The sequence below is a fragment of the Staurois parvus genome, unplaced genomic scaffold (assembly GCF_062004578.1).
Source record: "Staurois parvus isolate SC_StPar_1 unplaced genomic scaffold, SC_StPar_1.0 ptg000640l, whole genome shotgun sequence".
Classification (NCBI taxonomy): Eukaryota; Metazoa; Chordata; class Amphibia; order Anura; family Ranidae; genus Staurois; species Staurois parvus.
In genome coordinates, this window is record NW_028318436.1 from 373706 (window position 1) to 399960 (window position 26255).

Below are 26255 nucleotides of genomic sequence, written 5' to 3' on the forward strand. Positions count from 1 at the left end.
CATAGTCTTAACTTGAGCTTCATGAATGAAATCATGAATTATTATTACAGGTACTTATATAGCCCTGTCAATTACCGCAGCACTTAACATCCTATATCTCACATTCACATCAGTCCCTAACCCTCAAGGGGCAATCTAAGGTCCCTAACTCACATTCACACATACTAGGGCCATTTTAGACAGGAGCCAGTTAACCTACCAGCATGTCTTTGGAGTGTTGGAGGAAACCAGAGAACCTGGAGGAAACACACAGGTAGGGGGTAGGTAGGGTCTTCAGGAGGGGAGGGGTTTTCTCAGCTATGCATGCCTAAAGCTGGCCATACACGTATAGATTTTCATTCCAGAATTTTCATTTCAAAAATATTTGTTTGATTTTCTAATCGTTATTGGGATCAAATCAATGTTCGTTTTCGACAGCAGGGACTGGGAAATTCGAAGGGGCAGGAAGGAGAACTTTTCTCGATCAAATGAAGTTTTGGCCAGTGTATATGGTTATCGTTCAGAAAATACATTCCTTTTAACATTGAATGTTAAAAGCAAAAGACAATTTTTGAACAACATTCGTCCATTCATCGAATGTGCAAAGAATGTTCATACGACTTTTCTTACGAGTATTCTCGTCTGAAAATCTAAAGCGCTTTACATATATATTGTACATTCACATCAGTCCCTAACCCTCAAGGGGTGTACAATCTAAGGTCCCTAACTTACATTCATACATACACATACTAGGGCCAATTTAGACAGGATCCAATAAACCTACCAGTATGTCTTTGGAGTGTGGGAGGAAACCTTAGTACCCGGAGGAAACCCACGCAGGCACAGGGAGAACATGCAAACTCCAGGCAGGAGGTGTCATGGTTGGAATTCGAACCAACGACCGTAGTGCTGCCAGGTGGAAGTGCTAAAAGCTCTTTACTGTGTTCCAAAGATGAAGGCCATTTACATCTATGGTTGGTCTGACAGTGACAGCATGTAGCCATGATTAACCATGATAGTGCAAAGCATGAGTGTATGTGTCTAGTGACCAAGTCTGGTGACTTGGTATAACCCATGAATGATCAGTTTTCTGCAGATAATCAGAGATCTTCACATCTGTCATTCTTGTGACTGCATATAGCCAGAGGCGGCTCTAGGCTTTGTGAGGCCTTAGGCAAAACTTAGACATAAGGCCCCACTCACAGCCCTAATGGGAACACAATACAGGAGATGGTTACTGGATGCAAGTATGGCACAGGAGATGGTTACAGGCTGCGAAGATGATGTGGTTAAAATCTCAGGACCACTCAAAGTCAGTGACACTGACAGATGCCCAGTGGGTGGCTCTCCCTCCTTCCCATCCAGTCCTCCACTCTGGCCACTTGGCTGTTGTTCATAAAAAGGCGTCAAGTGGCGCCATGACGTCACCACATGCTCCCCCTACCTGAGCCCAGTCGCCGTCCCGCAAATGGACATTTATGGACAGGCCATAAATTGTGAAAATGTATGGACTGTCTGTAAATTTACGAATGGTTGGCAACCCTGAGCCCAATCCACCTAAGAGACAGCCCAGTCCAGCTAGGAGACAGTCACAGAGGGACCCACATCCAAGTGCAGAAGCATTAATAGACAAGGCCAACCCTCTGCCCTGCAACATTGCCAAATGCCAATCAATGCCAAGCCATATTTACCTTTACCAAGGCAAGGTGGCTGAGTCTGTACAACTTCTGTGGGCTGGCTCTGCTGTTTTCATAGTCACACCACAGTGCAGCAAGTCAATGACTGTCTGAGGCTGAGCACTAGTGCAAACGGCGTCGCTCTTCCACTTCCACACAGGCTGCTCTCACCTCCTGGGTCCCGCGTATAACTGTGGCCAACAAGGAAGGACACTTTCTGGTTTACAGGGGGAGAGAGGAGGAGTGCGGTTGATATCACTCTGCCTCCCTTCCACTGCCAATGCAGTGCAGCTGAGCCGCCACTCCAGAACTATGGAAGCTGCTGAGCCGACTGGAGCCTGGCCCCTAGACATCACGCGGCAGCAGCACAGTGGCCACCACTCCACTTACTTTTTAGCAGCTCTCCAGAGTCCAAGCCAGCCCCAAAAAGTTAATTAGGCAAATTAGGCAGCCAGGAGACCCCTGTAAGCGCGAGGCCTTAGGCGACTGCCTAACTTGCCTAATTATAGAGCTACGTCTGCATATAACTCTGATTTCCCACAATGGCGCACTGGATCAATGTATTTGATTAGCTGCAGATCATCATGGTTACATGTCATTGTCCTTTGTTGGTAGAAGTAAATGACTGCAAGTCATAGCAATCAATCATGGGAGATGTTGAGGACTATTTCGGTCACATGGCTCGCGCTGCCCAAAACCTTTCACCTTAAAGTGGCTAAGTGGTTAGCCTTCCGCCTGGCAGCACTAAGGTCATTGGTTCAAATTCCAACCACAGCACTACCTGCCTGGAGTATGCATGTTCTCCCTGTGCCAGTGTGGGGTTCCTCTGGGTACTCTGGCTTCCTCCCACACTCCAAAGACATGCTGGTAGGGTAATTGGCTTCTGCATAAATTGGCCCTAGTATGTGTATGTATGAATATGAGTTAGGGGCCTTAGATTGTAAACAAGCTACTTGAGGGCAGGGACTGATGTGAATGCAAAATACACACACACATAAACACACTATTGCCAAAAGAATTGGGCCGGCCCTCCAAATCATTGGATTCAGATGTTCCAATCACCTCCATGGCAACAGGTGTATAAAATCAAGCCCCTAGGCATGCAGACTGCTTCTATAAACATTTGTGAAAGAATGGGTCGCTCTCAGGAGCTCAGTGACTCCAAGCGTGGTCCCGTGATAGGTTGCCTCCTTGTGCAATAAGTCCATCCGTGACATTTCCTGGCTACTAAATATTCCACGGTCAACTGTTAGTGGTATTATAACAAAGTGGAAGCAACTGGGAACAACAGCAACTCAGCCATGAAGTGGTAGGCCACGTAAAATGGTGTAAAGCACGCTGCCACTGGACGCTAGAGCAGTTGAAACGTGTCCTCTGGAGAGGAATCATGCTTCTTTGTCTGGCAATCCGATGGACATGTCTGGGTTTGGTGGTTGCCAGGAGAACGGTACTTGCCTGACTGCATTGTGCCAAGTGTAATGATTAGTGGAGGGGGGATTATGGTGTGGGGGTGTTTTTCAGGGGTTTGGCTTGGCCGCCTAGTTCCAGTGAAGGGAACTCTTAAAGTGTCAGCATACCAAGACATTTTGGACAATTTCATGCTCCTAACTTTGTGGGAAGAGTTTGGGGATGGCCCCTTCATGTTCCAACATGACTGCACACCAGTGCACAAAGCAATGTCCATAAAGACATGGATGAGCCAGTTTGGGGTGGAGGAACTTGACTGGCCTGCACAGAGTCCTGACCTCAACCCCATAGAACACCTTTGGGATGAATTAGAGCAGAGACTGCGAGCCAGGCCTTCTCATCCGACATCAGTGCCTGACCTCACAAATGTGCTTTTGGAAGAATGGTCAAACCTTCCCATAGACACCCTCCTAAACCTTGTGGACGGCCTTCCCAGAAGAGTTGAAGCTGTTATAGCTGCAAAGGGCGGGGCCAACTCAATATTGAACCCTACAGACTAAGACTGGGGTGCCATTAAAGGTCATGTGTGTGTGTAACGGCAGGCCGATCAATACTTTTAGCAATATAGTGTGTGTGTGTAAAGCACTGCATAAAGGCAAAGTTTTTGTTTTTTTTTGGGGGGGGGGTTGTGTTTTTTTTTTTTTTTTGTTTTTTTGTTTTTTTACTTTTCTTTAGAGTGGAGATGGATTAGAACACCCGTCAGTTTTTATTGCAGTCTGTGCCCCTGTTAGAGAGATTCATCCTCTCTATTTGTCCTGTTTACTGTTATTGAAAGTAAAATTCTTGGTTGTCCCCAGGAAAGTAACAGAGGGGAAATCTTCCAATGGGGACACTAGTTCTGGTGACCAGGGGGGCTCCCAAGAAATAACCTTAATTAGCAGGGATTTCCTCTCACTTCCAATGTTGGCTACAGGACAGGACATGAAGGGAAATCTTCCCAATGGGTACAGATGGCAAAAAAGCTGACAGCGGTTATAATCCTCTATTACCCTATTCAAAATGAAAAACGTTTTGCCTATAGTTCTACTTTAATTTGTACACTGCCAGATTACCACTAGAGATGCAATTGTGAAGCCTGAAAATATTGGCCAGTGTACAGTGCAGCTCTTGTTCAGGATGGCACATTCTTTAAAAGGAACTTGACCTTGCTAAAATTTTATTTCTAGTCCCCGTTGATAATTTTTCCTATATTTAAAGTGGAACTTCATGCTCTCAATCAGCACTGACTATTTTAATTCTTCTACTGCTAGCATTTTATGTTCTACATTTCTTCAGTTACTTCCTGGTTTCTGGCCTAGGCAAATGATGTCATACATCCCACTGGGATGATCCCAGGAGTCTTCAGGAGGGGAGGGGTTTTCTCAGCTAAGCATGCCTAAAGCTGGCCTTTACGCAGCCCTTTATATTGTACATTCACATCAGTCCCTAACCCTCAAGGGGCGTACAATCTAAGGTCCTTAACTTACATTCATTCATTCATACATACATACATACTAGGGCCAATTTAGACAGGATCCAATGAACCTACCAGCATGTCTTTGGAGTGTGGGAGGAAACCCACGCAGGCACAGGAAGAACATGCAAACTCCAGGCAGGTTGTGCCATGGTTGGGATTCGAACCAACGACCCTAGTACTGCCAGGCTGAAGTGCTAACCATTTAGCCACTGTGGTGCCCATGAAACCCTACACACGTACAGACACACTATGGGTCTCCATCAAGCCTATGGGACCTGCCAGAGAGCTGCAACATTGTCTGCACATGTGGAAGCTTGCCCCACACATGCGCAGACCTTTGCGATTCTTTGGCAATACCCATAGGCTGGTAAGATAACTGCAGTGATCAGCGCATGCATGGGGGGGGGGCTGCTTTGTTTCTGTGCATGTGTGAGCCTATTGAAACACCAAAATGCTGCCTCCGGGAACATGATGTAGACCTCCTAGGAGGAAGTGGGTAGGTGAACATGTCCTCCTCTGCCTAGGTGAGGATGCACCCATGCAAACAGAAAAAGGTATTTCATGTTAAAATTGTCTTTTTTCCAATTCTGTAAGAGGAAGAGGGGGGGGGGGGGGGGGGCGGAAGAGAGGAAGTGCTATTTGTCGGCAAAGGTCCTTTTTAAGGTCATTGTAGCCACATTAGTGCACTAGCAACAACAATTGATTTCTGTTACTTTATTTGTACTAACAGCTACAGTTTCAGGACAAGCTTTCATGGTCTACCACCTTCTTCCTGGTCCCAGCAACACTTCCTCGAAAGCTTGTCCTGAAAATGTGTGTGTAAAAGGATCCCGGTCAGATAACACAGAAAAATGTGTGACACAAGGATCGGACACGGCGAAACTCATGCCGCCATTCACAAAAATGCTTGCATTTCCCAGATATACATTTACTTTACAGGACATTTGGCTCTACCTGTGATGGAGCCTGCCCCTCTCCTCTTCGCCCCGTCACTTCTTCCCTCCTTCCTTCTCCCAATTTTTCTCCAGCCCGTCTCTCCCGCCCCCCCTCCTCCCGGTTGCTATGGCAGCCATGTTTCCTCTGCTGTTGCTGTGGCGGGAGAAAAGGTCGTCGCTAGGTCGTCTCCACAGCGACGGTGGCTGGGAGCCTCTCGCTTGTCTGAGAGAGGGGATTGGCTGGGAGGGGGGAAGGGCTGGTAAGCCAGGAAACACTGTGCTGGGATAATGTGTGAAACTTATCTGGATAATGCAAAGATTAGCAGGATAAATGCAACTCATTATCCACATGGAATGCTTCAGGTGAGCTGCATGGAGGCAGCAAGATGTCTTCTAGGGCCTGTGCATGGCTGTTGAGCAAGAACAAAATTTCTGTGAAATTACGAGGATGCGTTGGAATTTTTGGCTTGGGAACAGGCAGACTCTAATTACCAGGGAACCTCAAATCCCAGCATGCATTGCAAGACCATACATGGTTAAGGATGATTCATTGCCATCTCTGTAAATGTCTATGATAATCAAGTCCCTCAAAATTTCCTAGTTTTTACACTTCCTTTTATTCTTCTACTAAAGGTTGCCAGAAACTGTTTCAGATTCAATCTGTTAGATCAGGGGTCTCTATACTTTTCACAAAGGACCAGTTAACTGTCTTTCAGACTTTAGAAAGGCCAAATTGTGGCAAGTGGGGGTAAAAATGTCCCGGGCCCAGAATCGGTGAGAATAAACATGGCCTTAGGGTTGATGGTCAGTAGGAGGAGGAGGGAGTGCCCCACCATTGGTATTAGTAGGATAAATAGTGCACCATCATTCATACTAGTGGAAGAAATATTGCCCTATTGTTGGTGTCAATGAGAGGAATAGTGTCTCATTATTGGCAGGAATAGTTCCCCAAGGGCTGGATAAAAGCTAGCAAAAAGCCACATCAGGCCCCAGTGTGGAGACCCCTGTGTTAGATCAAATTTACCAACCACTATGTAGAGTGATGGCCTCCCTAACCCATCCATTCCAATGATATCCCTTTGCAAAACAACCCCCCACACACCTTGCTACAGGCCTTAGCAGCCAAGAGATACATCCCTGATAGGTATGTGACCAGTAGATGAATCATATACACATCTACATGTAATACAGTAATCAAAATACCAAACGGTATAGAAATGTAAAATTCACATAAAAAATGACTTTCAGATAAATGTTGCATTAATAAAATGTATGCTTACTGAGAATATTCTATGGTTTCCTTTAGTCCCATTTAGGGCAATTCTGTAGTTTACCTTTTTTCCCCATTTAGGGCAAGGTGACATGTAAGGGTAGAGTGATAGGGTGGATGTCATGTTCTCCATGTCCCTACTCATTGGTCGCCAAGCAAGGGTCACATGAGAATCCTACCCTGAGGTCTTCTGGGCTACGTTAGGCACTTTGGTTAGGGTCACTGCACTTATCTCTAATAAACTCTCTCAATGTTTCTGTACGTCACCATGGTCACTTGTGCAATTAGAAGGGACACGCAAGAGCCTTTGCCTTCTCCACCTGTCCAGCATATAACCGCTACTTCTCTCCCAATAACTGTACGGGGTCCCGCACTGCACCTAGCACAGACTCCATACCTGCACTTCACTTAACTCTTTTTCTTATGTACCTGTGCACAGGTGGAGGGCCGTAGCAGTGGAGATCTGCTCCCTTTGCTATGGGAGAAGGATTGCTGTGAAGGAGTACCGACAATATCTCTCTCACTGCAAGAGGCTATCTCACCTGTCACATGTACACACTTAAAGACTGTTCCCACTGCCCCTAGCCAGTGGGAACTCTGACTTCGGCACATTACTGGAAATCCCTGACTTTGGTAAAGGCAGGGAACAAGTCTGACAGAACTGAACCAGTAGAACAGCAAAAAGAACCCCCCTCGGCCCCCAGGGTCTAGATTGACCTTCGTTACCCCACTTGTACCTTCGCACTGTATGAACACTTATATCATGCATTTCATACCCCAGTATGTTTAGTGACCAGAGCTATAGACTGTTTGTGCCGGTTACTTGCATTACACCCCTTGAGAAAATTCAGACCAGGCAAAGGCAAGGTTTCAAAAGCTTTACTTGAATAATTTAACATGATGACACAGACAGATAACAGTCCGGAATAAAGTGCAAAGGTTTCCCTGACATACCTAGTCCCTAACTCAGGCTTGTGGCTGCCCTAGCATACCTGCATAGGAAAGAGTCCATCTTTGGCAGAGTCCACAACTGATGTCCTCAGGAGGGACTGCAAGCCCCAACAATCCCCCTAGGCAGTTGGAGCTCTGACTTTGGCACATTACTGAAAATCTAGACTTTGATAACAGCAGGGAACGAGTCTGATCAATCCAAACTGGCTGGAATCGAACTTTTAGAACAGCAACAAGACCTCCCCTCGGCCCGCAGGGTCTGGACCTCCATCCTTTTTATAGCACACAGGACCAGGAGGGTTGGACTCAGGAAAACCCACCATGAAAAACCCAGGGAACACAATTAACTCCCAACTTCCCGGCTCGGGCATCGTTAGCCACTACCTGCCTATAGACGGGCTTCTTGCAAGAGCAACCTATCACAGGTTGATCTTCATTGCCCTAATGGAATTCTTCCAAATTTGAGGAAGCATGTGACCTCTTCGACTTCCTCCAAGATGCAAAGGTTGGGTCTGAGCAATTTCTAGGCCCAGACATGGGGAGAAGAGGAAGTCATTAACCATGTGTAAGCCCTGATATCACCTGATATGGCTCTGATAAGGAGCTTAGGCTTGGTTTGTACTCCCAGCTCCAAAAGAGGAACAGAGTAGCGTGGGAGCCTAAGAATGAGGAGTATAAAAGGGTGGAGGGTTATTCTTTACCTGAATGGGCAAACTGACATGGTCTGCTGGCTGGTTTCTGAATTCTACAGAAATTTGTCCACTCCTGGTTTATCATTTTGCAATGTTTTAGTGAATCTTTGTAAATGTTATTTACATATTTCAGTACATATTCCTAACTCTTTCTAGCTTTTCACCTAACTCGAATCTGGTCTCCACTTCTCCAGGGCTAAGTATTCGAAACACTCAGGAGGAGGAACCCGTGGACCCTCAGTTGATGCGTTTGGACAACATGTTGCTTGCGGAAGGTGTGGCAGGCCCAGAGAAGGGTGGAGGATCAGCAGCAGCAGCCGCGGCCGCCGCAGCCTCTGGTGGTGTCTCGCCAGATAACTCCATAGAACACTCAGACTACAGGAACAAGCTGTCCCAAATCCGACAGATTTATCATGCCGAGCTAGAGAAGTATGAGCAGGTGAGAGAAAACAAAAATTCTGAGGAGGGTAGAATTTTTTTTATACCATGTCAACTTATCCTCCATCTTTGAATTATTTTCCAACATTCTTTCAGTTTCTACCCCTACCTTTCTAATTCTCCACTCAGGCATGCAACGAATTCACCACACATGTCATGAACTTGCTGAGGGAACAGAGCCGAACCCGACCCATCTCCCCAAAGGAGATCGAAAGGATGGTGGGGATCATTCACCGAAAGTTCAGCTCGATCCAAATGCAGCTTAAGCAAAGCACGTGTGAAGCAGTCATGATCCTTCGGTCAAGGTTTTTGGATGCACGGTAAATAACAAAGAGCTTGTAGAAGACATACAGTGGTCCAAATGTACTCATACATGGGCTCATAATGGCCCAAGATAATGGCTAATTGGCTTCTCTGTACCTGCTAGCTTTGGAAATCCACACATATCCTTTTGGCTATTGAAATTCTCTAATGGAAGATACAGTTGTAGACAGGTGCATGTATGCAGCTCCCATATAAATGTTTCTGTTGTCCATCGTGTAAAATAAGTGTCAGACACCCATGAAGAAGAGATGTCACGTTCGATAACAAAATCTGCTGTAGATCAGTTTTCCCAAAGCTGAGGAAGAGAGATGGTGGATGAAAGGCATATAGCCTACTACAGCCAGCCATTCATCATACAATATGCAGATGTAGCCCACTGTTGTTACCATCAGGAAATCCACCATGAGAAATATCATGTAGCCATTGCTGGAGCGCATGTGGGCAGGAAATTGCAGCAAAGAGGCTGCAGGAGATCCGAATCTTTGAGTTGCAACAAAGGATGGAAAAAAGTCAAAACAAGTATTTTATTTTTTAAAAGCGTCCTTTTATAATACACTGCGGTTTCAGCAAGGGATTACATCTTCTGTAAAGAAAATGCTTTGCTTACGTTACCAAACCAACCATGATTTTTTTTTTAGCTCTTTCAGTAGAAAGTTGCTTGTTATGTTCTAAATATATAAATATCTACTTTTATTTTAGGCGGAAGCGAAGAAACTTCAGTAAACAGGCGACAGAAGTGTTGAATGAATACTTCTACTCACACCTAAGTAACCCTTACCCCAGCGAAGAGGCTAAAGAGGAGCTTGCAAAGAAATGCGGCATCACTGTGTCACAGGTAAAATTCAAGTACCATGGCTATTGGCTAATTGGTTATCTAAATCTGTGGACATGCAGATAGTAAAGAGTTAAGTGTTTAACCACTAGCCTACTGGGCACTTATACCCCCTTCCTGCCCAGGCCAATTTTCAGCTGTCGCACTTTGAATGACAATTTCTCGGTCATACAACATTGTACCCATATGAAATTTTTATCATTTGTTTCACAAAAGTAGAGCTTTCTTTTGGTGGCATTTATTGGTTGTTTTATTTTTTACGCTATAAACCAAAAAAGAGCAAAAAAAATATTTTTTTTTCTTTGTTTCTATTATAAAATATTGCAAACAGGTAATTTTTCTCCTTCGCTGATGTGCGTTGATGAGGCAGCACTGATGGGCACTGATAGGCGGCATTAATGATGTGGCACGGATAGGCAGCACTGATGGGCACTTATAGGCGGCACTGATGATGCTGCACAGATATGCAACAATGATGGGGACTGATAGGTGGCACTGACTGGCGGCACTGCTGGGCACTGGTGGGTGGCACTGTCCGTAGCACACAGAGATGGCCAGGTGCGCACCCCCAGGAGGATACAGGAGGGCGGTTTCTGGGAGGAAGTCATATGACGCCCTCCCAGAACTGGAAAACCGCGCTGTAGCCGTCATTTGGCTATAGCCCGGTTGGCAAGTGGTTAAACTACCTTTGTGAAAGAACTTGGCACCCAAACCAAACTTGTGTATTGTCTAGGCTATTATTTATGCTTTACTTATTTCTACAACTCACCAATCAATGTAATGTACAGTGATCTGCAGATCAGAAAGTAATTTCAGGTGTTCACCCAAGACCTGAACATTTTTTTTTTTTTTCCCAAGGGTTCCTTATGGGTAAAAAGTTGGAAAAGGCTGGTATAAGACAGTACAGGGACATAGGATAATTCCAACCCCATAAGCCTCTCTCCACCGTTCCTGCTTTAATACACCCAAATGTTGGCAGTCGGATAATGATGAACATCTGGGGTCTTATTTGTCATTATACAGGAAAAGTGATGGATTACTGTCTTCACAAAGATCTCTGTTTCAGCAACATTAAACATTCATTATATGAGCAAAAAAAAAAATACATATATTTATTTAAATTTTTTTTTTTGCTCATATAATGAATGTTTAATGATATATATATTTATTTATTTTTATATTTATATTTTATTTTAAGGTGTTTTTGTTTTTTTGGGTTTTTTCTAGAATGTATGGTTACGGTTTTTTCCTGTTTTTGCCCTTTTTTTCCTCTCCCAAAGACATAACAAGAAATGAGAAAATTAGTGGAATTACCATCTTAGACACCTGAACATTTGTTCCTGGTTGAAGGCCTCCCCTTACCTCTTGCTCTGCTGACAACGGTTTACATTTCCCATTGCTTTTCTTGTCCCCTGCATAGACACAGAGAGAATAAAGATAAAAACTTGACAGAAGAGCTAACCCTGTATCAAAAACTAAGAAGAAAAGTTTTGTCTTTACATACACTTAAAAATGGAAAGTCCTCCTAAAGCAAACCAGTTAGTTTTACATTGAGGATGATATAGAATGTACATATTACACATACAACGTTTGGTGCATTTTCCTCAGTCCTCCTTTCTGAAAAGCCCACATCCACTGCTTCTATGTAAGTAAGCATGGGAGAGGATTTTGAGGTTGTTAGCACAGGCAGAATATCCATGTGGTAAATAAGGTGCTGTGTTCAGATGCACTGTTTATAGATACATACCACTATGATGTAATATATACTTGATCTTGACTGGTTAAATGTGAACAATTAATTTTGAGTGAGCTGTGAGATCTTCTAAACCATTTCTGCAATGACTACCATGAGTCTTTGTCTCCACCCAGGTATCCAATTGGTTTGGGAATAAAAGAATTAGGTACAAGAAAAACATTGGAAAATTCCAAGAGGAAGCAAATATTTATGCAGTGAAGACAGCAGTCAGCGCAGCCCAGGGAGGTCACAGTGGAGCCAACTCTCCAACCACCCCAACCTCTGCAGGTAGGTTCACTTCCTCCTTCTGGACCAATTAGGGGGACTTGATCTATGAATATGGTCTATAGAGCTGCCAGTTGTAGAAGTAAACACCATCTATAGACAACCACCTTGCACCTGGGCGGCTAGTTAACTTACCCATAACATTAGGCTGCAGTCCCATCTAACTACTGTTCTTTGTTCTTTCTCAATTCTTTGCTTTCTGCATCCTTGACATTTGTATTCCTTATTCTCCTTCTCTTTGGCACCTTAACCCTGTGACTCTTTGCCTTGTAAAATCCTTCTCCTGACCCCTTCCCTCTCTCTTCAACCCTATTTTTCCTCAACATCAACTGTTGATTCCAACTCAACAACCCACTAACACTTGATTCCTTCTGTTTGTCTTCTCAACCCCCGAATGTTTCTGTATGTTCCCTCAACCTGGCTAACATGCATTCCATCTCCTTAACCATAATTTCTATTGCGGCTTCAAACAATTGATATCTTCTCAACTAACTGCCTCATTCCATTAATTTATCTCTGCAACTCTTATTTTTGTTTTATTCCCAATTACCACATGCTCTGGTATTTATTCCATCCTTCTGTCTTCTGAATCCACTTGATTTATTTATCTCTTCTTTGTCTCTTGATTCATTCTGTCCTGTCTACATATTGTTGCCTCACTTTTCTTCATTTTCTCCACCTTCTGACTTTTGTTTCATGTTAACATTTCATTAACCCTTGGACATTTGTTCATCTCCTCTGCTCTCCATCTCCACTCTAACTCCACTCTAACTCGGACTCATGTTTCTACAATACTACACCTATTGTTTTCATGTCAATATCTCCTCACCCTTCTGACATCTCTCTGTCTTCTCAAATCTCCAACCTTCTGACACTTTGTTCTGCCTTTGTCTAAACCTTCTGACATATTGCTTCTTACTCTCTACCTTTTAAAACTCCATCACTTTGCTTCCTCAATCCTCTATATTCTCCTCTATCTCGTTCTTCTCTCAGGTTCTGGTGGCTCATTCAACCTGTCTGGATCTAATGACATGTTCATGGCGATGCAGGGCTTAAACGGGGATTCTTATCCCCCTTCACAGGTCAGTTTTAGGTCCCCTCCACTGCTATAATTTTTTTTTTCTTATTTCTCACTTTTTTCCTTTCTTGCTCTATATGTCTTCTGCTAACCTTTCCTCTGTTGTGTTCAGTAGATTCTTCCCTATTTGTCATTCAGGTGTACTTCTCCATCACACCTTTTATCAAATTTTCTTCACATCTCATTTTTCCTATTCCCTCCTTCTGTATACTTGCTCTGGTTCGCCTTTTTTCAAATTGTCTTCATCTCGTAATCTTTATTTTCTCAAAGGTGGAGTCCTTGCATCACACGATGGGCCCTGGTTACAATGACAGTTTATCAGCAAATCAGATGTACAGCCCTCGGGAGATCCGGGTAAGAACCCAAATATTGATAAGCCCATTTTTCTTTTGTAGTAAACCATAAGTTGCAAAGTAGAAGACTAGGGACAGTAGGTATGGCCCTTGTAATTTTATGGTATGATGGTTTTAGTGCATTTTGGGCCACTTATTGTAGCATTGGCTCCTCCTACATTAAGTCTCACCTCCCTTGTGTACATATATTACCAACATAGGTCAGGGCAGTGAAATCTTAGTGAATTCCTATGTGTAGTCTAAGGTAGGCCCTGTTTTACACTTGAGCTCCATTTACATACCAAAAGCATCTGAATCTGATTTCATGTCTGCCTCTTGTAATTCCCTGTACAGCAGGAAAAGGAAAGGGTATCCAGTAAGAGGAGAGAATAGGGATAATGGCATCAACATCTGCTGCTAATTCAACATCCAGTCACAGACTGGGCAGTTCCAGGACCTGGCTAAATTGTTTATCTGTAGTGTAGTCTGCAGGAGGAAGGGGATGTCCAGAGCCTAGAAGTGCTGTCTGCCTTAATTGTAGAACTAGTTACAAAGAATTGCAAAACAGTTGACATGAATGGTTATCATATATGTGTTTTAACTTGATATTTAATTGTTTTTCTGGAGATCCTCCTAAAAACATATACTGGGGAATTCATAAAATGTGTTGTAGACACTCACTGGAAGTCCCTTGCTCCTCCGAACAACAAATGTCAGTGACAGATTCATGTACCTGTTGGAAACAGGTACATGAATCTCCCAAGAAGTGGGGGGCACTGAGACTGCAGTGATTATACCATAGACCAGGGATGGGCGATTCTTTTTCCCAAGGGAAACTTGGATTGTTGTGGAAAGCCGAACTTAAGTCTACTCAATATTAATTTTGGAACTGGGAAGGTTCGCAAGTACATAAACTTAGAAAACAAACATCTGGCTCTAGAAATAATAGGTCATGAAATAGGCCTTTTTCAGATGGGCGCTTGGGGGCTAATAACAGATGGCTGATTCACGTTTGACCACCCGAACTGACAGGCTAAGGAAGGCATGCTGACAGTGGAAGCAACAAGGGCCAGATAGGGCCAACCAAAGGGCTGGATGTGGCCCTGGGGCCACAATTTGCCAAGGTCTGCCATAGACACACCTTCCTCGGTGCATGTTCAACCCCTTGTTAGCTAGGACACCCCCAGATGTGCAGCCAACAGAATCATAGCAATAGATGACTCATCCCCATTCAGTCACTACTCAGGAGAAAGATGAAAGTAAACAATGGTGAGCACGACACTCAATAAAATGGAATTTGTAAAAAAAAAAGTGGCCATTGCCACTGTAGGAAAAGTATGTCACCAGCATCCAAACATCTTTGTTTACTTTCAGCGGTCGGCCAGGGAATCTTCAGCTGACAGATGAATAGGGGTCAGGGATAAATCATCTAAAGGTGTTACAAAGCTGCTAGCATCCTAGCAACCACGAGCCCTGTGGTGGAAGCTGACACAGTGACACACATGCCTAACATATAGCTATGATCATGCAAGCAAGACCTTTAAAAAAAAAAAAGAAAAACTTGTCTCCAGTGCATCATTATTTGTACCAAGTCCACTTGCAATCTATTTTGTATTCAACAAATGTCTCTCTTTTTGTTTATAGGCCAACGGAGGGTGGCAAGAGGCTGTGACTCCCTCTTCTGTCACTTCCCCAACAGAAGGACCAGGCAGTGTACATTCTGACACTTCTAACTGAGCACTCTCCTCCTCTCTGGGTTTCTCCTCTCTCACCCCTCCGGCAAGCTACGGTCTCTCCTTGAACTGATCTTGGGTCAGCATAGGACAAAAAAGTGTTGGGATTTTCCCTCTTCACTTCTCGTTCAACCCATGCTTCCTCTTACCTCTCTCTTCAAGTGAGCCTCAATACTATGAAACTGATCCAAGACAACAATGACTTTAAAACCTTAAGAGGTTATCTTCTGTAAATGGAGTGCTGATACAGGAGAGCCAACCTAAAAAAAAAAAAGAAAAACCTTGTCTTGGCATTTGTACCCAAAGAGTAACTACACATCCTTTTGGCTGTTCTAAAAAGAAACATGACAAGTTGGAGTAACTTAAGATGGTCACTCTAGAAAAGGACATATTCAGGTATCCAGAAGAAAGGGGAAATTCAAATGTCTCCAAACCTGTTTTCCAAAAACGCCCTCCACTTATACTGTCCAGTGGAGCAATATGAATGTATCACATCATCCACTGTACCAGGGTGACGTTGACAAAGAATAAAAACATCAGTTTGAGAACATAAAGGTGAACATGAAACCCAAATACAGAGTAAATGGGAGAGAGGAGTCGCCGGCAGAGGAGAAATTTAAGAGTGGATTTATGAATAAAAATAAAACAGGTTACATAAGGTGGCGATCCTAAGAGGCAAAAAGGATGACATTTGAGATCGAGGGAAGGAGAGGGGTATGGAAAAGGAAGAAAGTGGAATGGATATGGGAGTAAAAATACCAGAGAAAAGCAACACAGAGGAGGAAAGACAGAAAGTAAGACTTTAAATCTCCTCGCTCCTTCCCTCCAGAGTCTACCCAGAATCCTTTGAGGCTCAGCCAATCAAAGAACAGCGTTATTACCTCATAGCGGCTCACATAACCAATAGAGAAGACTTTTTTTCTGTTTTTTTTTTTTTTTTTTCTGAGTTTTCTTTATGTTCACACGTTCGCAAGTTTGACTACCTCCGAAGGGAAAATAAAATTATATATATATCTTTCACTTCTGCACGGGGGGTGGCAGTAAGGTGTGTGAGAATTTTTGTCTCCCCAAGCCTCTGTCCCTATCCCCCTTTTTTATTTTATTTTTTTTTTTTGTTGGGATGCTGGGCTACGAATACAGTTGATACTAGGAACTTTGTGTTTATGACAGGGTTGGGAGGGGAGGGGGGGGGCTTTATTTTTTCATAATGCTGTTGGAGATAAAGTTACAGAACTGCAGAGGGGGTCAATGTGTGTGGATATCCCTGTTGATTGATACTTTAGTACATACATGAGTGTGTAAAATTGTGTGAATGAATGCTTGGAGAACGAATGTATATTTTTTATTAACGTATCTGATTTCATCCATTGTCTAGATGTCCTAAGCGTACTACAGAAATGTTGTATTTGTGGATGTCTTCTCAAAACTTTTTTTTTTCGGTGGATGCTCAATCACTCACTCACTTTGTAGACCCTGGCAGAAAGTTGTCTACAAATTACAAGCTCCACCTGCCCGTTATGGATGTCCCTCCTGCCGCTGTTTTGGGATATAAGCTGCGAACCGTACAAGGATATATTGGGTGGTTCAACCTTTTCAGTGTCTTCCCAAATCAGTATATTAATTGTGCTTTTAGGCTTTTGTCTGAATGAACTGGTATGATATAGAAACACTACATATGTAAACCTAGATGACAAAACCTATTCCTTTAGACCGCCTACATGTGGGGTTTCAAGGGAAAACTTGGCACTCGTTCCTGGTGGGAAATCCCAATTCTAAGTTGGAAATAGCGTGTTAAGACTAAAAATTCGGCGCACAACGTTTGGTTTGCACTCTGGTGCACCCAAAAACTTTCCTTGAGTATTTGGGCTGTGCCTGATACTGTAGACCTGTTTGTTAACATTACACCCCTGAGAGCACCCCATCCACTAGGTGAGTTTTAGTAAGCTAGGTGCAACTGGTGCACAACACAGAGGTATAAAGTAGTGCAGAGGTTTTGTCAAGTGATGAAGATCTGTTTATTGCCAGTTAGCTGAGGTTTACTAATAGCTAGATACACATTCTACTGTCTATAACAGGGGTCTCCAGTTTTTTTTTAACAAAAGGCCAGTTTATTGCCTTTCAGGCTGGAGGAGGGCCAGACTCAGGCCAATGCGGGTATAAAATGTCCTAGCATGATTGGGAGGAATCGTGCCCCATCATTGGTATAAGTGGAAGGAATAGTGCCCCATCATTGGTATCAGTGAAAGGAATAGTGTCCCGTCATTGGTATCAGTGGAAGGAATAGTGTCCCGTCATTGGTATCGGTGGAAGGAATAGTGTCCCATCATTGGTATCAGTGGAAGGAATAGTGCCCCGTCATTGGTATCAGTGGGAGGAATAGTGTCCCGTCATTGGTATCAGTGGAAGGAATAGTGCCCCATCATTGGTATCAGTGGAAGGAATAGTGCCCCGTCATTGGTATCAGTGAGAAGAATAGTGCCCCATCATTGGTATTAGTGGGAGGACTAGTGCCCCATCAATGGGAGGAATAGTGCCCCATCAATGGGAGGAATAGTGCCCCATCATTGGTATCAGTGGGAGGAATAGTGCCTCATCATTGGTATCAGTGGGAGGAATAGTGCCCCATCATTGATGTCAGTGGGAAGAATACTGCCCCATCATTGGTGTCAGTGGGAGGCATAGTGCCTCATCATTGGTATCAGTGGGAGGAATAGTGCCCCATCATTGGTATCAGTGGGAGGAATAGTGCCCCATCATTGGTATCAGTGGGAGGAATAGTGCCCTATCAATGGGAGGAATAGTGCCCCATTGTTTGTATGAGTGCAAGGAATGGCACCCTATTGTTAAAGGAAGGACTGGTGCCTCATCACTAGCGTCAGTGGGAGGAATGGTGGCCCAATATATTGGGGTCAGTGGAAGGAATGCTTCTCCATCATTAGTGTCGGTGGGAGGAATGGTGTCCCAGCATTGGTGCCAGTGGGAAGGATGGTGCCCCAAGAGCCTGGATAAGGGCAAGCAAAGGGCCACATTTGGCCTGTGAGAGACAATTGGTATATAGGTACAGCTCTGCACATCACAATGCAGTTTATCTCTTCTCCCCTACAGGATCACACCATACACTAAAATTATATAAATTATCCCATGTGCTGGGAGACCTTCAGCTGATGGGGCATACTCTAATCAGTTCAGAATTTGTTTCCAATACACTACTTGAGTCTTGCAAATGATGCTTGGGTATAATGCTGTATTCATTGGTTGTTGGCTGGTCAGATTCGGATAGTCAGAGTCACCTGTAGAAAGTCTATGTAGCTCCAAAATCCTACATAGCACAGGTACGTAATATGGCTGTTGAACTATGACAACATGAGGCTCTTCGAAAGCTGAGATTCCCTTAACCCAAATACACATTCTACTGTTGACAGGTTCAACTATGTATGGGTTACTGTTTGTGGCCTGTGCACATCATGTTAAATTTGCTTGATAATCCAGTTCAACCAAATGATAAACTACCTATAGACGTATCTGATAAAACGTGCAAGGAACAAAGTACGATAAGCCAACCAACCAGAATTTGCTATACAGGAGCTAGAACAGCACAAGATGAATTCTGATGGATACATTTCTTTGCTCATTGCACCTTTTTACTGGATAATATCCTGTAAATTTTTGATCGAGAAAGGGCCTGTTATGGCAACTTGAGGATGGCTATGGAAGGGCAGATTTCTCATTCTGTGTTTATGAGCACCCTAATTCTGGCCGTATGCTCTGTAATTTTGGGGCTGTCATCTTCTGTCAACCACAGCAATCTGACACTTAAACTTGCAATCGTTTGCCAGTTTCAATTGACTAAACAATATAAATTGGCACAGAAAATGGTTAAAATTTTCTTTTAACTGGTAATGATAAATTGGTTTTCATTGTAATTTCTTAGTTGCTAAAAACTGGGGGAAAAAGTAAAGGGGTGAGCAGCAGATTGCCGTAGGTGAAAGCTAATGGTGACACTGAAAACTTCCAAGTGAATGGCCAGTAAGTCGGCCTTGTTCACTTAGGTCACTTTAGTGCACTGCCCAAGGCAGGCCATAGACTGCAAATTTCTTTCCTGCAGCGAAGGAAAGAAATTTGCTTGATTCCCCCATCAACACAGACAGTGTTGGAAAGGGGAATCCCTCCTGCCGAGCCATTGTGTTCTCTTGGCGAGGGAAGCCGTCCCCTCCTGGAAAAGACAGTGATTATTGGTAGCGGCTAGAACAGCCGCTAGTGATAATCACATGTAAAATCCGGCAGGCTGATCGATCGATCAACTTGCCTACATTCAGCCTACCCATACATGGTTCAGATCTTGGCCGATTCCTGCTTAACCGGCTGAGATTCCAACTGTGTGCGGCCAGCTTAAGGGCGCATTTATACAAACATGGCATGGTAAGGCATAGCACATAATTTTGAATGGCAATGCACTAAGGCAGCACACTCACTTTGCACCATGTTGCAACACGTGCGTTGCATTACAATAAAGCGTTAAATCTGATTTTTTTTTGGCACGTTTATGTTCATTAGTACCCCAATTATTTCAATGGGTTGTCTTAATCTATGTGCATTGTCACACCAAAGAAAGTAAATTGGCCCCCCCAAAAAAAAGTGTGAATTGTAAGGCCTCTTGCACACAGGGCATTTTTGCAGCCACTTGTAGAGGCGTCAGGTGTTTTTTTTTTTGTTTTGTTTTTTTTGGGGTTTTTTTTACTGCTTCCAAACGGCCCTCCATGTTATCCTATGTGTCAATGCACACACAGACTTTTAGAAGCTTTTAGTAGCTTTAGCGTTTACCAGCAGAAAAAAAAACCCAGGAGCAGCAGCGTTTTGGCAGAAAAAATGCTTGATGCGGCTAAACGTGCCTAAACACTTGGCGCGTATAGCGCTTGAGTGTTCATTCATTTCAATGGCCAGAATAAATTGTTCTGGCCAATTAAATGAATTAATGCCCAAGCACTCGATGCTTGTAAATGTGCCTAAATGCTTGTAAAAGCGTTACTTTTTAAAAGTGTCAGGCATTTGTTTCTGCACAAACGCTGCTGCCAGAAGGACAACTTCTAGTAGATTTTTTTTTTTTTTTTTTCACGTCCTGTGTACATGAGACCTAAAGTGTTAAAAAAAAAAAAAAAATTTAAAATCAATATACGTAAACTCGTGTTAATAATGCAAATGTTTTAAAACATGGCTATTTAATTCCCATACTCACATACACATGGGCTTTACTTCCTTCATGAACAATTGGATGATGAATCAGCATAATTAACTCTGTCTAGTTGGCAGGGAGGTGATACAGGAAGTAGTACAAGTTAATCAGGAAGTAACTGAGTGATCATCTTGGCTGTGTAAATCGTTAGACCGGATGAGCAGAGTTACAAATCATTTGGTTGTAAACATATATATGAATGAGCTGTGCTTTCCTTTGCCTGGAGATTAACAAAGCCAAAATATGTTACAATTTTAATTTAAAAAAAAAAACAGAAGAAAAAAAACTTTTTTACATTTTCATCAATTTTTAGGCAGCTCTTCAAGCAAAAAAAGGAAAAAGCCTGTGTGTATGAGCTTTATTACAGCATGTTTGTTCAATGTACATTTTAGTACATATTCTGCTGTATTTTGTACATTTAAAAAGCACATCAGTGAAGCAAAACCCATGGTAAAACCATGCGCTGCTTCTAAATAGAGGCCATAACAAGGCTCCATGCACACGGGGCGCTTTAATAACGCTGGTAGCATTGGCTCTGTAAAGTCACGTTAAAAATGCATGTTTTTCAGCGTTTTTGCATTAGCGTTTTACTGCATTTGTGGTTTTTACACAAAAAAGTTAATTTTTTGCAAAAAAAAAGCCCAAAAACGCAGTTTTACTGCGTTTATCAGTATTGGAGCATTTTTACAGTTAAACTCCTCCTAGAAATCTACTAGTTCTGGGGGGCTTTTCTAGCCAAGAAATGCTGATTAACCACTTGCCCTCCTGGGGATTTACCCCCCTTCCTGACCAGGCCATATTTTGCGTTCCGGCGCTGCGTTATTTTAACTGACAATTGCGCGGTCATGCAGCGCTGCATCCAAACGAAATGTACATCCTTTTTTTTCCCCACGAATTGAGCTTTCTTTCGGTGATATTTGATCACCTGTGCGGTTTTTTTTTTCGAGCTATAAAGGAAAAAAAAAAAAAAACCCCGACCGACAAAAAAAAAAAACCAATGACTTTTTGCTATTAAACATGCCCAGTAAAAAAAAAAAAAAAAAATCAAAGTTCATCATAAATTTACGCCAAAATGTATTCTGCTACATGTCTTTGCTCAAAAAATATCCCAATACATGTAAATTAATTGGTTTACGTGAAAGTTATAGCGGTATATATACTGGGATTATTTATTTTTACTAGTAATGGCGGCGATCAGCGACTTATAGCAGGGCTGCGGCAGACTTTCTGACACTGGGGGGAACTGACTTGGTGTCACTGATATCCCCAGTAACACCAATACAGTGATCAGTGCTGAAAAAAAAAAGGCACTGACACTACTAATGGCACTGGGCAGGAAAGGGTTAACATGAGGGGTGATCAAAAGGGTTAACTGTGTGCAGGGAGTGTTTTACTAGGGGGCGGTGTCTGTGTGCTTCACTGTAATCACACTACTCTGGATGGCTGTGCTGTGAACAGCCATCCAAAACAGTGTGCCCGAGCAGGGAGGAGGACTGTTAGTAAACAAAACAATTCTCCCTGTCGGAGATCTTCGGAAATCACTGGGCGCAAGCGAGTAATTACCGGCCAGAACCCGGTGATTGACGGCCACGAATGGCAGCGTGGGTAGGCCCCCTTACCCGGAAATGCAAAATCACACATATATATATATATGTGTGTGTGTGATTTTGCACACCCGTGCCGCCCTGTAGCAGTATTTCTGCTATAGGGGGGTCAGGAAGCAGTTAAAGCCTATGTATGCATGGGCACATAGAATAACATGCTGACGTGTTTACTGGCTGTAGAAAAAAAACGCCAAAAGCCAAAAACAGCCGCTGTAAAATCATCCAGTGTGCATGAGGACTGTTAATTTTATCTTGCAACAATTTTCTCCTCCAAAATTTCAGTTCATATAGATAAATATCCCATAGGCTTGCATTTCTTGTTCTCTCCATGTAACAACTGTAACAACTGCTTATTTAACTAGTAAATATTTTGGACTAATTGATTCTCTTAGAATCTTCTAGTTGGCAAATCTGGGTGTCCTCCATTGTATCCTCTTTCCACAGGACCTAATAATTAATGTTGCTCCATAGCTAGCAATGCCGTAATGGCTCTTTCACATGGGTGACCAAGGGGCAGTTAAAACAGGGGGCTGAGCCATGGTTTTGCTGCCCCCACCTGGAATTCCAACAATAAAAGCCTGACAGGTATGTTCACATGCAGCGGTCGTGATGCTTTGCTTAGCGGCCGTGACATTTTTAACTCATGCTGCAGAGTTTGATAAGTGGTGCACTGCTCAAGTAAAATCTCCTAAACCACGGATGTCAAGCTGGCGGACCTCCAGCTGTTGCGAAACTACAAGTCCCATCATGCCTCTGCCTTTGGGAGTCATGCTTGTAACTGTCAATCTTGCAATGCCTTATGGGACTTGTAGTTTGGCAACAGCTGGAGGGCCGCCAATTTGACACCCGTGCCCTAAACTGTGCACGTGCAGGAGCTATATACTGTATCTACAGGTAGGCCTTATTATGGACTTGTAGGTACAAGAGAAAAATAAAATTACTTTACTACCACTTTAATGGGTGTCTCAAAAGCAACATGCCATCTTCTGGATTCCTGTGTTGTGGGGTGAAAATCCCACCATGTTGGAACCGTGTGCATTAGACAGTTGTGGCACAGTGTGGCGGTGATACCATCTGCTGTAAAACAAACATATGGACAACCATCTATTTTTACTGCCCATGTGCACGAGGCCTTAGTAAAACTGAGGCAAAACACTGCTAACCAGTCAAGTAAGGTTGCCATCTGATGAAAATTGGACTTGGCGACAGTGTTATTAAAGTGGAACTTCACTTTCTCAACCAATATTGACTATTTTGAATACTGCTAGCAGTAGTAAATAGATAGGAACATATATTTACTTCATTTAAGCTATTTTATTTTTTGTTTCTTCAGTTACTTCCTGGTTTCCTGCCTAGGCAAATGATGTCATACATTACAGGAGTCTTCTAGAGAGGAGGAGGGGTTTTCACATTTAAGCACACCCTCCTGCTTGTATGCCTGAACTAAGGGCCTATGGATTCTAGGAAGTCAAGGCTACATGAATTATTTGCCCTTACTCAAGATGGCCACAGCCGGAAATGCTAGGGGGATGTTTTTCAAAGTTCTCAGCAAAATGAAGCATGGAGACATGGATGGATGAGGGAATTTGGCTTTGAATATCAAAAATTGAATGAAATCGCATTTTTGCTTTGTGGTGCTCAGTTCCACTTTAATAGTAAGGAGACCTCAGGGCCATGATTTTTTTTTTCCCCCAGTATAGGTAACAACCCATAGTCTAGGAAAAATGAGAAATCTGGTAACCATTGAAAGATCAATTTTTGTTTACCTTTTCATATATTAAGTCCATATTGTCATATATCATACTGCGGCTATTTTATGGAAACTACAAGTGGAGCCGTTGCCCATAGCAACCATCTTTCAAAGGAAGCGAGGTGTCTGGTTGTCATAGGCAACGGCTCCCTGTTTCAGTTTCATAAACCAGCCCTTTGTTTGCTTTGAAGGATGAGATTTGGTTGCTACGGCCGACAGTGGCTACTACGCGCCATCTGTGTAGAGGATACAGTATGGTGGATTCGGGCCTAGGTGAACACGAAGCCTGCGTGCACCAATACGTGAAGCGTGTGTTGTGGTGTGTACATGTATATACAGAGATAAGTGAGCTTGTTTGTGCGCCTATCTCCACACACAGCCCCCTCTCCCCTGTACAAACAGCCCGGGCCTGGAGAATCCTGGGCTGTCGAAGGCTGAAGGCAGCCATTTTGATGCGTGTTTATTATCATTATCGATTTCTGTTCCTCCCTGTTTTCGTTGGGGGTCTTCTTGGGATTTTTTTTTCTTTGGATTGTTATTTTATGGGGGGGTTTTTAGAATCAGGATATTTTTTTTTCCTTTCACATTTATTAAAAGGAATCACTGAGAAGCCGTGTCTTTGTCTCCTCTTTTATTCTGGCCTCGTACAGAACACATCCCATTGTCTTCCTTCATTTTTTTTTTTTTCCTGCTTTTTCTTGGTCTATATTACAACCCCCTTCTGAGCTCCTATTTTCTCCCTCTCTGTCAGTCCCTCTGTTTATTCCTCTCTCTGCCCCCCCCCCTTTCCTCATCCCTGTTTCTTCTAATGATTTTAGAAATTGCCTCCCTGGTTTCCATGGCGACTGTCACTGTCTTTAGATTCCTTTGTATGAACGCACCCCTCCCCTGTTATTAACCCCTTCGCCACCGCCGGTAAAAAAGACAGCCTAAGTGGCTTCATCTCTTTTTTTTTTTTTTTTTTATTGTTTTAGAATCTGCCTCAATCTTGTCGCTGTATAATGGTCGTTAAAGGGGTAGGACTGGATTGGGGTCGGCTTCAAAAGGCAGCCTCTGTTCACATTTACACTAATGGATCTTTTAATAAAAGGGGCAGAAAGGGTGAATGGCAGCGGGGAACTACCAAGAGACTTGTAAGAAATGCGATGTGGATAGTCCGCATGGAAGAGCGCTCTGGGGGGGGTCAGTTTAAGGGTGGTCTAGGAAGTGTAGAGGCCCCTTTTATATCCACAGATTACATATATATATATATGTAGTGCCCCTTTCACATGATCGATCCGTGTCTGTGTCCGCTACCCTTAGGTAGACATGGACACAGCATGCTCTGCTCTATGGGCAGTCACTGCATAGAGGAGAATGGAGGGTCTGATCGGGTCCACCTGAAAAACAGACAGGCAGATCTGATCGAACTCTCTATGGAGTGACGGATGTAAACAGACTTGTCCGTTTACACCCGCCTACCTCCAATCTGATCCGCTAAAAACAAATGGAAAGGGATCCGTTCCCCTCCACCTGGATGGTTCGGATCAGAGGGCAGTCGAGTGTAAACGGACAGCAGGTCTGTTTACATCCCACCGCCCATACAGCAGAGCAGGCTGTCCACTCTGCATAAGGAGAGCTGACACAGATCTGTCATCTGCCCTCTCCGCTCAGAAGGGGGATCAGCGGACAGTTCCTTCACTGAGCAAGCAGATTCTTCCTGCTGGTTTTTTTTCTTGGGTTCTTCCCGACTGCACACAACAACCTGGACAGTCTTACAACTCAAAAAACAGGCAGGGAATATCATCAGGATTTAGGCTGCTTTCACAAAAAAATCTGCTTTTCTTCTGCTTTTGCGTTAAAACACGTATGACCATGTAATCCTATGGAATGCTTGACACTGATCCGTTGCAGGTCCGCTGCTTTTTTAAATTCTGATTGCTGCATTTTTAGTGTGGTAAAAAATGCACTTCCCTATTGAAATGAATGAAAAACGCATAAAAAACACACCTGCATTGTGGTTTTCGTGCACTTTTTTTCAGCCGCATGTCCTTCAACCACTCGCCTACCTGGCACATATACCCCCTTCCCAACCAGGCCAATTTTCAGCTTTCAGAGCTGTTGCACTTTGAATGACAATTGCGCGGTCATGCAACACTGTACCTATATGAAATTTTTATCATTTTTTTCCACACAAGTAGAGCTTTCTTTTTGTGGTATTTACTCACTGCTGAGTGTTTTATTTTTTGCGCTATTAACAAAAAAAGAGCAAAAAATTTGAAAAAACAAAGTTTTTCTTTGTTTCTATTATAGAATTTTGCAAACAGGTAGTTTTTCTCCTTCACTGATGTGAGTTGATGAGGCTGCACTGATGGGCCTGTATAGGTGGCACTGCTGGGCACAGGTTAGTGGCACTGCTGGGCACTTGTGGGTGGCACTGCTGGGCACCGATCATCAGGGCACTGATCATCAGTGTCGATTCCTGATGATCAGCGCCGATTCCTCGTCT

At 43.4% G+C, this 26255-nt stretch overlaps 1 protein-coding gene across 2 annotated transcripts in view; it reads left to right on the forward strand.

The window, feature by feature from the left end:
* PBX2 (PBX homeobox 2) overlaps positions 1 to 24377 on the forward strand; it is a 98023-nt gene extending 73646 nt beyond the window's left edge. The window contains exons 3-9 of one of the 2 annotated variants that reach the window (XM_089693916.1): positions 8621 to 8865; positions 8994 to 9184; positions 9888 to 10023; positions 11890 to 12043; positions 13034 to 13122; positions 13389 to 13472; positions 15095 to 24377. In XM_089693916.1, the coding sequence (XP_089550042.1) occupies positions 8621 to 8865; positions 8994 to 9184; positions 9888 to 10023; positions 11890 to 12043; positions 13034 to 13122; positions 13389 to 13472; positions 15095 to 15187 (992 nt within the window). In that variant the 3' untranslated portion in view covers positions 15188 to 24377. The remainder of the gene's footprint in view (positions 1 to 8620; positions 8866 to 8993; positions 9185 to 9887; positions 10024 to 11889; positions 12044 to 13033; positions 13123 to 13388; positions 13473 to 15094) is intronic. The other variant, XM_089693917.1, reaches the window with a different exon arrangement.
* Positions 24378 to 26255: the final 1878 nt, after the last annotated feature.